The sequence below is a fragment of the Marmota monax genome, unplaced genomic scaffold (assembly GCF_021218885.2).
Source record: "Marmota monax isolate L192 unplaced genomic scaffold, Marmota_monax_Labrador192_F-V1.1 WCK01_AAM20220418_F8-fsc00065, whole genome shotgun sequence".
NCBI lineage: Eukaryota > Metazoa > Chordata > Mammalia > Rodentia > Sciuridae > Marmota > Marmota monax.
The window spans coordinates 131,043-146,826 of NW_026694038.1; the positions used below are offsets into that span (position 1 = coordinate 131,043).

At 32.9% G+C, this 15,784-nt stretch overlaps 1 protein-coding gene across 1 annotated transcript in view; it reads left to right on the forward strand.

Annotated features, from left to right (window-relative positions):
• Sema3d (semaphorin 3D) overlaps positions 1-15,784 on the forward strand; it is a 173,456-nt gene that overhangs the window by 124,943 nt on the left and 32,729 nt on the right. Inside the window, exons 9-11 of the mRNA XM_046464198.2 lie at positions 5,800-5,914; positions 7,037-7,106; positions 10,439-10,583. Coding sequence (XP_046320154.1) covers positions 5,800-5,914; positions 7,037-7,106; positions 10,439-10,583 — 330 coding nt within the window. The remainder of the gene's footprint in view (positions 1-5,799; positions 5,915-7,036; positions 7,107-10,438; positions 10,584-15,784) is intronic.

Here is a 15,784-nt window from a genome sequence, read left to right on the forward strand (position 1 = left end):
TTAGATACTCCAAAGACTGAGGTGGCACAGAGAAAAGTAAATGGCCCAACTGCTATGAGGTGTCAGGCTGTGATCATGTCTCCAGTGGTTCTTAGTACAGTCACAGTCTTGAGGATATTTGATGGCATACTCCAACACAGGGCTATTTAAACTCTGCGAGGTGCATTTTGTTTAAAATGACAAATCAAATAAAGAATGTGGTGATGTATTTAAACATAAGTCATTGAATCAAAAACACAAAAATGTTAAACTTTCCTCCTCTTTTAGGATGAATTTGTGAAAACAGTCTGTGAAAAATGTGTGCTTGCTCCATGAGACTGTTTCAGTGAAGGAGTAGCATTTTTAATGATTTAAAATACTGTAGCATTTATATCACACATAAAAAGAAGGTGAATGATGTAAATTCAAGCTACAATATCTGAGAGTAATTGTTGTTAATGAAAGGAATTGGAAAGAGGGACACACACAAAAGATGCATACATTATGGTTTTTAAATTGTTTCAGAGAGAATTCCATTCTCTTGCCTGTATGAGTCTACAGAAGAGCAGCTTTAGGCAAAAGAATTGAATTTTAAGCAAAGGAAATTTATAACCTTTAACTACAGCATCAATTTTTTTTTAAAGTTTTTAAGGTGTATGATTCTCTGGTGTCTGCTGATCTGAAAACTTTGGTATACTCCAACTTCAACCAACATCATTAAAAATCTCTAAATAAATATAAGATTTTAATAGAATACAATATGATCTCAGATGTCTTGGAGATTTTGTTAACTTTATAAAATTTTCAGGATTTAAGAGCATATAAATTTAAAGCCAATTATCACAATTTCCAACAGCTTCTGTTTCCCAGTGTATAATTGAAAATAATGTTAAGTGCTGAGAAAGCCTCAAAAAGGATGGTGTATACAGATAAAGCCATGTTTACCAGATGAACCCAGAATCATGACCTAGAGGTCAAAAGACACACTCAATAAAAGTCCATGTGTGACAGCCTCTAGCTACTCTACATGTCCATGTAAGATTTATAAGAAGTTGTGTGTGCTGGTAGAAGGAAAATGTAGTAACCATTAGCATCATCATGACTACCTGTTAGTAGATGCTACAATTAGAAGATCATAACAATTCATAAGGTGCAGCTAACATCCAATCACATGACTTGGTGGTACTATATTTTCTTTTTTTTTTTTTTTGTCACTTTAAAATTAAGAAACATTGCAAACATAAACGTAAAAGCTACAGAGAAAAAGTAAGCAGGCGTTCTTTACTCACCACCCAGATAGAGCACATGGGATCAGGCTTGTTTACATTTCATTTCTTTGTTACTTTCATCTGCATCTTTGTAAAGGATGTCAAGGCTTTTGGCAACCTGGCCACAAAGAGGCTGTGTGATAAATAGAGTGGAGACACATAGAAGTGACTGGTGACTAAAGAGCTCCTGATTCTGACATCTCAATAGTAAATCTATTGTATTGGTGAGATGGTTGTATTCTTTAGAACTTCACAAAAATAAGCAAGGAGGTGACAATTTAGTACAAAAGTGATTATCCCCTTTCAGTCCCCTTGTGGGCTTAAAGTTCTCAGGGGTAGATTGTGTGGATTTGCTAACAAATCCAGGGACCTAGAGCTGGTCAACAAAGTCAGCCCAACTGACTTCCCTAGGGGAGAAATACAACTGCTTGTGAATTGAACTTTGTCATCCCAGGTCGGGCTTCTGGATGTCTGCAAGAGTTACTATCTGGTCATTAAATGCTTATAACCTATTACTAAAAGCCTTCATGCCAGAAACTATTCTCCTTCCCTCCTGACAGCAGGTGGCTTTCATCTTTGACCTGGATTTTTTTGTTTGTTTGTTTTTATCCTTTTACTTCTTGCGGGGCTGGAAAAGGCTGCTGGATGGTTGGGTAGGCAGGAATGTTTGAAGATGATTTTGTTGAAAGATTGTAATTTTCATTTGTCAGGTTAAAAAAATACAGGAGTAGTATAAATTCCTTTCTTATCCAACAGATTTGGAGGTAGTAGGTTAGAATTTTCTCATGGCTACCATTAAGTATGGGAGAAAATTGTAAATACAAATGGGGGAAATGGGGCTGGGGCTGTGGTTCAGTGGCAAAGCACTTGCCTAGCATGTGTGGGGCAGTGGGTTCAATCCTTAGCGCCACATATAAACATAAATAAAATAGAGGCATGCTGTCTATCTACAATTACAAAAAAATTTAAAAAATAAAAGAAATGGGGGAAATGTATGAAAATGAGATTTATCATCACTTTTATATACTAGAATGTTTAAAAGAACCTGATGACTCATTTTTATGATGAACTAGTGTTGCCTGCATCTGTTAAAGAAATGTTGTTGAACAGAATGCTAAGTATATGTTTATTTATTTAAAATATTTTAAGCACCAACTCTCTATTAGGGTGAAGTACTAAATCAAACATAATCCTTTTCATGATCACCATATATATTTTTATGTATATTGAATCAACACTATTTTTAGTATTCACTGCCAACTCTTCCAAAATATACAAATATAGGCAAGGAAATTTAATAATATCATACATATATATGGAAAGTTAATGTATTAAGATAAAAACATTTTATAAAGACTTTGTTTTAGAACAACTTGGGAATTGCCAAAACATAAAAGGCTGGAGATGTGACTTTAAGAGATATAAATCAAGGATTATGAAATGAGGGAGAAATAAGTCACTTTGTATTTTCAAATTCATTTAAAAATCCATTACTTTCTGGTAATGTATGTACACATTTTCTCATGGGACTCCTACTGTACATGAGCACATAATCCATTAGTACATTAGGAGGAAGCATCAATATTTTTGCCCATTCATTTTAATATCTAAATTTAATGATAAAATGATAAGAAGATATGAGCCTAAAAATAACCTATATGTAGATAAAATCTGTCTTCACCTCTGTAGATGCCTGAAATCATCCAGTTGTTAGATGGAATAGTATCTGAGAAATGATACCCAAATAATAGAAGCACCATACACAAAATTAAAATTCAAGAGCAATTACATACATACTTGTTACAGGTCATTATATAATATACCATTTAGTTTCCTTGAAAGAAAACTCTTAATTATTTCACTTCTTTGCTAATCATTACATCTTTTAGTAGTTCTTCATCATGTGCTTATTAACATACAGACACTTTGGCCTGATATCAAAGCCTTCCTTGATCTTACTCCAATTTACTTTTATTACATTTTTGTTCACTATTTTAATTGATCCCAGTCTTCATGTGAACCAAATTTGTCTCCCAACGAGTTCTGGATATTAGACCCATTGTTCTTTCCACCTAACTTTAAATAACTGAAGTTTCTTCTGAACCAGTCTCTACACATGTAGTCTGAGCCCCCCTATCATAAAGGCTTAGTATTAAATCTAACTCTTTTGTGAAGCCTTTCTTCATTTTCCTATTTAAAGAAATTTCAGAAAAGGCTCTCCTTGGCTCTCTATTCATTTCAAAACACTTTTGCCGATTTTAACTTGTAGTTTCAGTTATTTATTAAGTGTTTATTAAATTGGTTGGCAGGGTATTAGTGAAATATCTGGAGTAAGCATTGAGTTAAGACAATAAGGAATGCATTTTCTGTTGAGAATTAAAAACTACTGGAACACAACTAGCAGCTATCATGCATTTTATTATCACCACAAGCCAGCAACAGCATTGATACCACCAATTATCAGTGCTGAGGCAAGCATATAAGCAAGTTTATTTAACTTTTTTTTTGGGGGGGGTAGGGGTTATGCTGGGGCTACAACCTATGGCCTTGTGCATGTAAGGCAAGCATTCTACCAACTGGGCTATATCCCCAGCCCAAGAAGGGTTTATTTTAAAAGGAGTAACATAGACTTCTCCCAAGAGGGAGAAGGAGGCCATAGCTGTTATCCTGGTATCCCCCAAAGTGAGGGTGTTCTGCTTTTTTTATATGTCCTAAGCTTCCTTTATTCTCCTGCTCTCTTTGCCTTATCTCTCTCCTTTCTGCATATAAACTAGGCCCAGGATATGCTCCATGGGATGGCCAAAAGGTGTGAAGCAGATGGGCTGGAGGAGCCAAGCAGGAAGGGGGCCTAATTAAAAACTCCCTGTAGGGACAATCCCTGAGACTAGTTCCCTTAGCAACAGGTTGGAGCAGGGGCAGGTTATCTTGATTAGGGTGGAGAAAGGGCTCTGAAGGCATTAGCATTTCAATCTCCAACTTCCCAGACCCAAATTGGCCTCCTTGATCTGATCTGACTGGATTTACCTATCTACACTGACACTCTTTTAATTCTGGCTTCAGAATCAGTGACAAAATACTACAACTAGGAAAGTGTTTTGTTGATGCTGGTTCTAAACAATGCTGTTAGTCATTATGTTTATATTATGTGGACATTTATATGTATGGTTAGTCCCCAGCACACATGAACTGAGCTGAACATGTTCCACGTGTAAATTTATCGTGATTTGGAATCATGCAAAATTAACACAGTAAGTGCAAACTGTGAAGTGTGATAAATGTTTGTTAAATGTACATTTTTAGCTCATATAAGACATATTTTACTGAAAACACATGTCTTTAAATTAAAAAAAAATAATTATTGTTTGGTATAAGAAGTACATGTATGACTTGAATTCTCTTGCTTAGAATTATCATTTGGATGCTTTTCTCTAATTTGGTTTATTTTGGAGATAAAGAAGCACAGAGAAGATAGTTCCTAGATATTCAGATGTAAAACATGACAGTTAACTTTTCATTAACTTTATAGAACATCATGTAATGAAGGATAAAAAAAATTGTATAACATTTAAATACAGATAAGTTAATGGAAAAAGTAGCTCCAAGAGTACCTTTTAAAACTTGAAATTGAATACATTGTATATTTATTCCATGAATCAGTCTTGCTCTTTTATTATAAGAATAGCAGGGTTGGCTGAGTCAGATAAATGAAAAATCATAATAATCAAATGTTCACAGGGACATATTAATTTAAAAATTAATTTAAAAATTAATTTAAAAATCTTTTTTTGCTGGATTATTAAATAGCCCAATTGTTCTTATTCTATTTAATCGATTAAAATGTTTGTTTGGCTAAATGCCTAAGCAAACATTTTAAATAAAATATTTCAAAACAAAAGTAAGCTATGGAAAATATAGGCTAATATCTTTTAAAAGATCATTTTCCTGTGTATTCATATTATGTATATATTTATGTCACCTTGATGTTTAATTATAAATGCACAAAATTTGGAAAAAGACTACTTTTAAGTTTATACAGAAGCAGAGTTCTTCTAAAGTCTGGAAATGTTTCTTAATCATAGAAATAATAACAATCAGTGCTAGCATTTATTGCACTCAAGTTGCGTGGCATTATGTTAAGCATTTTATACAATTTTTTTTCCATTTGATCTCATTAATCATATTTTATTGATGAGAAAACAAGTAATTGGGTAAATTAATCTTTTGTAGGTCATGGGAGAAAAAACTGGAAGACACAGGATTTGATCCCAAGCCTACCTTGATTGCTAGAGTCTTATAGGCATCTCCTCATTCAGTAGTTATATTGCTTTCATGGCATTCCTTTAACCATTAGAAAATCACCTTTGGTTTAAGGAAAGAACTGACTTTTCCTTTATTTGGAAGTTGAAAGACTCAATATCCAGGCTCTATGATTTTTTAAACAATAGAATTAATAATGTACCACCTGTATTAATAATAATAACTACCAGTTATAGTTGGTGACAGAATCATGTTGGTGAAATTTTATCTTTATTTCTTTTTTTTCACTTTTCAGAATGATGTAGGAGGACAACGCAGCTTGATAAACAAATGGACAACTTTTCTTAAAGCCAGATTGATTTGTTCCATTCCTGGAAGTGATGGGGCCGATACATATTTTGATGAGCTCCGTAAGTCATATGTTCTTTCTTTCCTGGAAAAGTCTTTCTACCTATTTAAGCAATTCATCATTTGTTATATTTTACTCCAAATACCTGATTATATGTAACTCAGCACAGCTTACAGGAATGGTTCTTACTAAATTTGCAAACTCAAAGCACATGGGGTGCTCTAGGCCTGGAGTTACATGAAGTAACTCCTCTCTTTGTAAGAGTCCTAGAAACTAGTGAAGGAAACAAAATTACAGCAAGTGAAAGGAAGATATAAGTCCCCAGAATACAAAATTTATCCATCCCTTCTGCAGCCTTTCCCTTCCTTGGAAGGCTCTTTCTACACAGAGGAAGAGTTCAGGTTCCTCATTATGTGAACGCCCTCTGCTGGACAGACTAGGAGACTTTTCTATTCCCCATTTCTCCCAATTCTAGAAGCCAATTCTAGAAAGAACATTTTAGTTTTATATAAATTACACTTCATTAGTTTTTATCTTCTCAAACTTGTTTAGATTTGCCATGCAGTGTAAAATAATTATCTATACCATCTATTGCTTTATCATTATTATGTGTTTGATACTATTAAAGTGTATATTCAATATGCATGGGCCATCTCTCATGTAATATATAAATACACTCACCTCTTAAATACTCTTTTACCAAATATTACTTGCAAATAATCTACCACCAATATTGTGCTATTTACTCAAACAATATTTTAATATTATTATTGAATAAGTAGTTGAATTACTAAGTTGACACAGAGTGTATAACACATTTTTACACTAGAGGGTAAAAAATTCCTTTTTCTGGCTTTTATTTTATATGAAATCACATCCTGATAATTGAAAACAGTCATAGATTATCAATTGGATCACCTCGTGTATGTGATTGAAGTAAACAACTGAGAGGTTAAATGTTCAACTCAATGTCACATAGCTAGTGAGAAAACTTTTACCCTTAATTTCTCTTTTTAATATAAGCTTTGCATTTCCCCTTAATTTCCTAAGAGACAGTATAGTACTCTGTTATCTTAATTTTGTACACTGTTTAGAGTTTCAGAGATATTTATTATTTTTTAAAAGAATATACGTAATATTAAAAATTAAAATATACTGAATAATTATTTTTTTCCATTAATAGAAGATATTTATTTACTCCCCACACGAGATGAAAGAAATCCTGTAGTTTATGGCGTCTTCACCACAACAAGGTATGTAAAAAAATGTTTTTAATCCTTTTAGAAAAGTTATATACGTATGTGAACCCATATAGTTATATGATTTTTGTCTCTTTCTTTATAGCAACATGCTATACGATGTTTTCCATTTTACCTGTTCACTTAGTGTTTTTTAGAAATCTTTCATATCCCTATAAAAACTTGCTTCCTTCTTTTTAAACCAGTATAGCAGCCCCTATGTCACTAAAGTTACTTAAGCAGCCCTCTGTATGTTCCTGATTTCTAGAACTTTGCTGCCACACATCGTGCACCATAGAACATGCCATTCCACATGCGAACAAGTATATCTCTGAGATGAATTCTCAGCATAAAATTGCTGGGTACAAAAGATGTCTGCATATACTATTCATAATAAATACTAACAAACTTAGGGACATAGAAGTAACACTAAAGAAATGAATGAGAAACGATTAAGTTCACCGGCAAAGCTGTGATTAATTAATCATGAATGGGATTCTCTTGACTTTTAACTTCTCATCACATCACAAGATGTCTTACTTGCATGTCCTGCTACCTAAAATGATGAGAGTGTGGATGTTAGGACCATGTCACTGTTCACTTCTTTAACAATGAAAGTTGGCTTTATCCACCCAAAGAAGAATAACCAGTTAGCAGTAAAAGTAGGACTAGAACAGAAGAGATTTTTCTAATTTTTAATCCCTGTATTCTTGTCTTCTTTCTGTCTTCTAAACATTATCAAGACTTTGTGAATTGCTTAAAAATTGTACTAGCATCTACAAAGCTTTCTCCAAGAAGAGTGATCCTCGCTGTCTTCATTTTATTTCAAGAGTAACCTACATTTGACAATATTCAAAGCATATTTTTGCCCCAGTTACATGTTACTGTTTGTGAATTTGTAAATATGTTTCACTCTTTCCTCAGCTCTCAATGTATGTTGATAGGCATATTGGAAGAACTATGATATTGTTTGGTTTTAGTGTATTCTTTTGAATATATCCTTAAACTATTTTGTATACATGTTCTAATTTGGTTTCCTCTTTATGAAATATTCCTCATTTCATTCATAATACCTTCTACAAAAACTGAAATTCTCTAATGGTTCAGAATATATCAAAAAACAAAATAGTATTTGATTAATTATAAAATGAAGTTAATATTTGAACATGAGAATAAAGAAAATAGCTTAAGAACTTTTTATTTTGGAATTCATATTTCTGTTACTTTATATATGAATATAAAAATATGCAGACTTCTGAGTATGGTTGCATACAATTGTACCTCACACTTTAGGAGGCTGAGGTAGGAGGATCACAAGCTCAAGGCCAGCTTCAGCAACTTAGTAAGACTCTGTCTCAAAATAAGAAATAAACATAGTCAGGGATGTAGCTCAGTGGTAGACTGTTCCTGGGTTCAATCCCTGGTAGAAGGCAAAAAAAAAAAAAAAAAAGCAGGAAGAAAAAATGTCTGTAGTTACTCAATTATCTCAGTCCTAGATCTCTTGGCACCTTTCCTTTCACAGAACTTTCTTTGAAGTCAATATGTGCTTCATATACAAGACACAAATATGTGCCAGGGAAATGTAGCCCCAAGATAGTTCTTTTTTTTTTTCCTATCAAGTTTCTGCCCACCCAGAGTGTGAAGTTACAAGTTAGCTCTCTGTTCTTGGTGTTCTTTGTTATTTTATTTTTAGTGGTGCTCTGAAGACTGAGGTAATGTCAGAATGTATGTCATGTCTTTGTCAAGCAAGAAGACATAATTAGCCCGCAATAATGCCAATGCCATTAAACATGATGCATTATTCTTTTAAGAATTCTTTTAAGATTTCATAGTAGATGTGTAATTTTTATGGGAACATCACCTCTCTTCTTAGCTGCTAGTTTTCTCCTAACTGCCTGTTTACCGTTACCTCCTGATGTTTCCTATTAATGTCATTCCAAGAATATTAATAATTGAGTTACTCATGCTAGAGAATTGTTGGCTTGTTTGTGCAATAAACAAAGGTGATAAGTTTCTCAGATCATAAAGGGTGATCTCATTTTAAATAACAGGAGTCATTGAAAGAAATCATTCAAAGAAATTTAAAGAAAATATCCTGTAACTTCCAGAACTAAAATAAAAAAGAATTATCTGATGGTGTTAACAGTTTATATCATTAGTGTGCAAAACTTTGTAGAATTCCTATGGAGCTTCTCATAAATGCTGTCTCTGAGATTATGTAATTACAATTAAGTGTTAGATAGGTAACTATAAAATCTCAATTCAAGTAGCAAAATGAAAAAAAAAAGATTAAACATTTAAAAAATCAGTTTAATAAACATCATATGAATAAGTTATTTAACTTATGTGAACTTTATGATGAACACTATTTTTTGCCATATATTTATTGGTGTTTTACCATTGTACATTATGGTGTGATTTGTTGTTACTATTCATATACACATACAACATAAATGATATAACTTGGAGGATATCTTTCCCCAGTATTTCCCCTTTCCTTCCCTCCTTTCTCTCTCTGGCCCCTTTCCTCTAATCTTCTGATCTTCCTTCAGTTTTCATGAGATCCACCTCCTGCTTCCTTTCCTTTTCTTTTCCCTCTCTGGCTTCCACATACATGAGAACATATAGAACCCTGGACGTTCTGAGTTTGGCTTATTTTGCTTACCATAATTGAACATTCACTTCAAAAAGGAAGATAAATGTGAGATGATTGTTATCCAACATCTAAATATTTACTAAAAGTACATAATGTAACTTTGTTTTTTAAGAGAGAGAGAGGGAGATTTTTTTTTAATATTTATTTTTCAGTTTTCAGTGGACACAACATCTTTATTTTATTTTTATGTGGTGCTGAGGATCGAACCCAGCGCCCCGCGCATGGCAGGCGAGCACGCTACCACTTGAGCCACATCCCCAGCCCCAAGTTTTTATATTTTAAACTCTTTATAAGGCATTATATTATAATAACTTCAAATAAAATTGAAGGATATATAGAAAAACACAGTACCATTTTCTGCATTTTCTTCTCTATCCCCCAGTTTTTCTAGATAATTTTAAATAAAAATTTAGACCTCACTTCCTCCCTGAAAACTTACGTGACAGCCATAGCCTGGGTATACATCCATGTGCTTGCTTAACACATTTATTTACAAGAGACTTATCACCTATTTGTCAGGATTGCTTAGCCATAAGCTCTTTGAGGACATAGGCACACCCCCTTTTTTTTGCATCACCTGTCAATTAGAATTTGCCAAATATATTTGTCCCCACAGCTCCTGTTCCAATATGTGCAAAATAAAAGCCCACTGGATGGTTGTGAATGACTGGATCATGTTGCTTTCTTTCAGCTCCATCTTCAAAGGCTCTGCTGTTTGTGTATATAGCATGGCTGACATCAGAGCAGTTTTTAATGGTCCATATGCTCATAAGGAAAGTGCAGACCATCGATGGGTACAGTATGATGGAAGAATTCCTTATCCCCGACCTGGCACAGTATGTATCCAACTTAATAATTGAATTATTTTTCTAATCCCATATTCAATTCTTAGTCCTATTATAAACTTAACTACTCCCACAACAATGTGGGCTGTTGGTTTTTAAATAGCTATTATTTATTTTCAGTGATGTCTTAACATTTTCATCCTCCACTTGAACATATTTCTTTTAAGTAGAGAATTTTAAATACTACGGGAAATGATGAACTACATTGTAATGAGTAGATTATGGCCCAAGGTATAGTTTATCCTAAGTATGTCTGTAGAATCATTAAAATGACTTGTTATCTAGAGTGAAAAATATTCTAAGTTAGATGAAAATGCCAAATACGTATTAGTTCCAAACATACAGTTGCACATAAAGCTAAAAAGTCTTCTAGCTTCTACTTCTACTTTGAAAAGATTTCATCAGTTATGATGGCCCGTTTAAGTTATCCTCCTTCTTGTAATGTGTTAATCTTTTTTTTTTATTTTGTTGCACCTTTATTTTGTTGCTTCATTTCTTAGACAAGAGGCGATTTTAAAGAACCCTGAGTTCAAAATTCTTATCAAATAGTATAAATCATGTTTAAAGCACACATGAAGCAAGTAATAATTTATGCATTTGTTTGAAAAGAAAAACAACTGAACTTGTAGTGCTGTTTGTACATTGTAAGCAGAAGATTACTTTTCATTTTGTTGGTAGAATTAAAATAGTTGAAATTATTTAAATAATTCAAGATCAGTTAGTTGAATTAATATTAAAAGGAAAAATAATTTTATTTAATTTAGGACTTTTTCTCAATATTTCTACCAAGGGGTCTAAAATAATCACCAAAATCTCTGAGAAAAAATGTTGACTTAACCATTCAAATTCTATTTAATATTGCCTTTTCATATGTTCATTCATAAGAAGGAACTAGCTGTTGGTTAGGCTTTCTGAATTGTCTTTCCATCTTCCTGTTATGCAACTTAATTTTGGAACCACACTAAATATTTCTATTCTCCCTTTTATAATTAATTCATATAAATCTGATTCAGGGATGGGTTTTTTGTTGGGGGGGGGGCTGGTTATGATGAAATAACTGTTTTGTGAAAATATTTTTTCAATTAATATTGTGATTTTCAGAATTCACTTTTGTTTTTTCTCTTTTAAAAGATGATAACAAAAACACAACCTGTCATCTACCCTCTTACATTTTTAAGTGTATGGTACATTAATATTGGCTACAGGTACTATGTTGTATAGCAGATCTCTAAAACACATTCATATTAGTCACCTAGAACTTTGCATCCATGTGATGGTAACTCCCCTCTTTCCCTTTTCCCCAACCCCTGGTAACCACCATTACATACTTTGATTCTATGAATGTGACTTTATCCATACCTTCCATGAGTGGAACTATGTCTTTCTGTAATTGACTATTTCACTTAGCATAATGTTCTCAAGGTTTATTCATGTTGTTGCCTAGCATAAAACCTCTTTTTTCACCTTTTTGTTATTCATCAATTTATTGATGTGCATTTAGTTATTTCCATATGTTAGCCACATTGATTTTAATTTGGGCCATTACAAATGTTTTCCCCAATTATTGGATGTAACAGGAGAAAGAATTTGGTGCTTATATCATCCACATTAATTACAGCAAATTATTTGAATACATAGACAAAGCAATTGAGTCCTGTGATACTCAGAAATGGAAAATAATAATCAAAATAATTACCTATGATTTTTTAAGATTACATTAATTTTGATTATAATGTAAGTTAGAAATGCTAATGTGAATTAGCATTGTTACAAAGGTGGTTGTTGTCACTGTTTACCAGCACTGGCTGAAAGAGATGTGAATATTATACACAGCTTAAAGAAAACTCATATTTTTTAAAACTCTCCAAAGTACACAGCCATTTCTCTGAAATGACAATAAGTGTCCCCCCAAATCAGACAGCATAAATATCAATGAGGAGTGTTTTTCATCAGTGGAATTATGTAAAACATGCTGGTCTCTTCTGCTGAACCCTCAAAATAACTATAAACAAATTTGGAAGTACCTAAAATAATTCATAGATGTGTAAACCCTTTATTTCCTTACTTCTTCAGTCACTTTTAAATAATATTTTATTTTATTTGCTTATGCTATTATTCTGCTTCTACATTATATTTTTTAATTGGAATGCTGATGTTGAGGTTAGAAACATCATATATCTGATGTGGAAACCTATTACACAAACATGCTTTGCCTAAACAAACTTTACCATTTTAAATAATTACATTCATAAAATCATTGAAATTGTGTTTCACAGTATATCAAGTGACTACACTTGTAAAATTTGAGAATGTAAGAGCTGGAGTAGATGATAGAGAGCACATAATTCACTCTTGTATTATATAGGAGGAATATGATGCCCAGAATAATTAAATAATTTCCCCAATATCATGTTGCCATAAAAAGCAGAAGGAAAAAGGATATGGTTGGAATTTTGTTGTTGTTGTTGTTGTTGAGTATGCTCTCTCTATTCTGTGATATTCTGTGATAAGTCACCTATTTTCTAACATTCACCTGTAGTTATAGTGCTGAATGCCCTACCTAAAATTAATTGCATTTGATTTTATATCATCTCTTGCCATTCTCTCTCATCTGCACTTTTTTTAAAGCACCCAAAATAGTGATGCTTTCTACTATTTCCTCTCTTTCAGAAATTTTAGTAATAAATTATAATTGAACATTCCTTATGACTTGGAGTGATAAACACTTCCATGTTATCTCACTACATTTCTAAGAAAATATCATAGCATAGGTACCATTACCTTAAGTTTATGGGTATGAAAAAAAAGTGAGGATAATGCATGTTCATGATCTCATAGTTTGTGAAGTGGTAAGACTAGGATTACATTTGGATCTACCTACCTCCAAATTATAAGTTCTGCTGTCCTACTTTCAAAGGGATGAAAATAATCAAACAGAACCTTTGTTGTATCTCCAGGGATTGAGCTGTTGTCTGTACATGTTTCAGTGTAGTTCTGAAACCTTCTTACATTTGTCATCTTTTATTATGATTTAGAGGAATGTATCTTACTTTAATAAAAGCATTGTTGAATAATTTGTTTTCTCTGTAATTGGTTAGAATGTTTACTAAAGTTATTTTACCCTTAAGTTAAAATTTTAAAATATATTGTTTTTTAAAAAATCACCTTTACTTTCATATTTTCTGTATCATTGTTGTTACTAAGATTGATGTCTAAGTGGTTCTCCCAGAAGTCACCTCTGCTGACATTGTTACTCAGTTAAACACTGTAGGGATGTAGCACGCTGCACCTACCTTCATTTTTTTTTTTTTTTTTTTTTTTTTTGGTTTTGACAGAATACTGTATTTCCTGTGACCAAAAGTCAAGCCTAAACTCCTAGCCTTACCTGGATGATCTTCAGTTTTATTAGGCCTGAAAATTCACAAGGATACATTTACAAAATTCCTTCACTTCAAGTGATTCTTCTGCCCTCTGGTGTCCAAATAGAGTCTGAACATATATTTTGTACAGGTGGATTTTATCAGTCTTTTTGATTTACTGGATTTGGTGATATGAATTTCCAAGTGAAATGAAATATGGAAGAATCCACTATAAAGTGAGAGGTATAATTCAGATATGGACACTAAATTGAAGTCAGGCCAGAACTAATAGACAGCTAGAAAACTCAGAATCTGGGGAGGATTTGTAAAGGCAGATTTCAGTTTTCATTGTTGATTCATTAGAAATAATTTATCAGTTTCAAGATACTAAGTTAGTCTTATTATGTAGTTTTATTCTGTGTTGACAAGTAATTTTTTTAAGATTTATGCATGAATGTAAAATACTAGTCAATATTTACTGAAAAGTGAGTTTCAGTTTAAACCATTCCCTTATCAAAAAAGTAAGAAGAAAGTACTAGTTTTTGAAATTTAAATATTTATGAAACACATTTTACTACTTTTAAAACATTTTTTCCATAGTTACTGATATTTTATAAATGCTTAATTTTGTAAAAATTACAATTTATTTCTTAATTCCATTTCCTTCTATGTGGTTGCTGGTTTAAGTGTGAAGATTTTTTATCTTTTTTATGTGATCCATAAAACACATCATTATCTCAACTAATCCTCCATTTGAGGGCAGGGTATAAAAGAGGTAGTGATTGCTACTATCATTGGTTTCATAACTTTATTATGTGAATACTGGTGATAGATACAATACAACTCCTATGAGTAGCTTAAACATCAGTAAGACCTGTTCTTTCTTTGTATATAGATATTTTTTAAAAAAGTGTTGCAAATAGTGAAGAAACCAAAAAATAGTGAAGAAACCAAAAAACTAACTGAAAGCCTACAATCCTTTAGTATCTTTCAAGATCTCTCCTCTCTCATGCTCTTGTTCTTGCTTGCTCTCTCTCCTCTCTAGTGAGTTTCTTAGTTCAAAAATTTCAAGCCAGGCACAAATGGTACATGCCTGTAATCCCAGCAGCACGGGAGGCCTAGGCAGGAGAATTGTGAGTTCAAAGCCAATCTCAGCAAAACGAGGGGCTAAAGCAACTCATTAAGACCCTCTCTTTAAATAAAATACAAAATAGAGCTGGGGATGTGGCTCAGTGGTCAAGTGCCCCTGAGTTCAATCCCAGTACCGCCCCCCCACCCCAAAAAAAAGATTTTGAAGCAGAGCTATATTTCAGGGACTCCAAGGCATGGTAAAAGCATCCTGGGGGGAGTATGTAAAGACTGGACTTCTCATGCCAACTGCAGCTTCCACATCTGGCCCTAAACATGTAAAAGAAATGCTCATTTTTCAGCTCTTTCTAAATCCTCCCTGTACCCCCAGTTTGGCGTAGGGGCTATGGTTGGTTTTCTTTGTCTAATCTTCTTTTCATGGAGAAAGAAACTCTAAGATACAGGGAATATCAAAATTCCTTTTTACTGCTTATTGCTCTTCCATGATTTATTTCTGAATATCATTTGTTCTTTTAGTGGGACAAAAAGAGGAAATAAATATTAAAATGTCCTGTAAAACTTGATTAACAAAACTTATTATCCTTCTTTTCTGCTAGATTAAAACCTCCTGAACTCAGGATGTGAGTAGATGTGTTAAACAGTTCTTATTTATTTTCTCCCAAATTATTAGAAGTGTAAAAGACATTGAGAAATTAGAAGGTTCTTTTGATTTCAGGTCCACTAAAAAATTTGTCTTAGCAAATA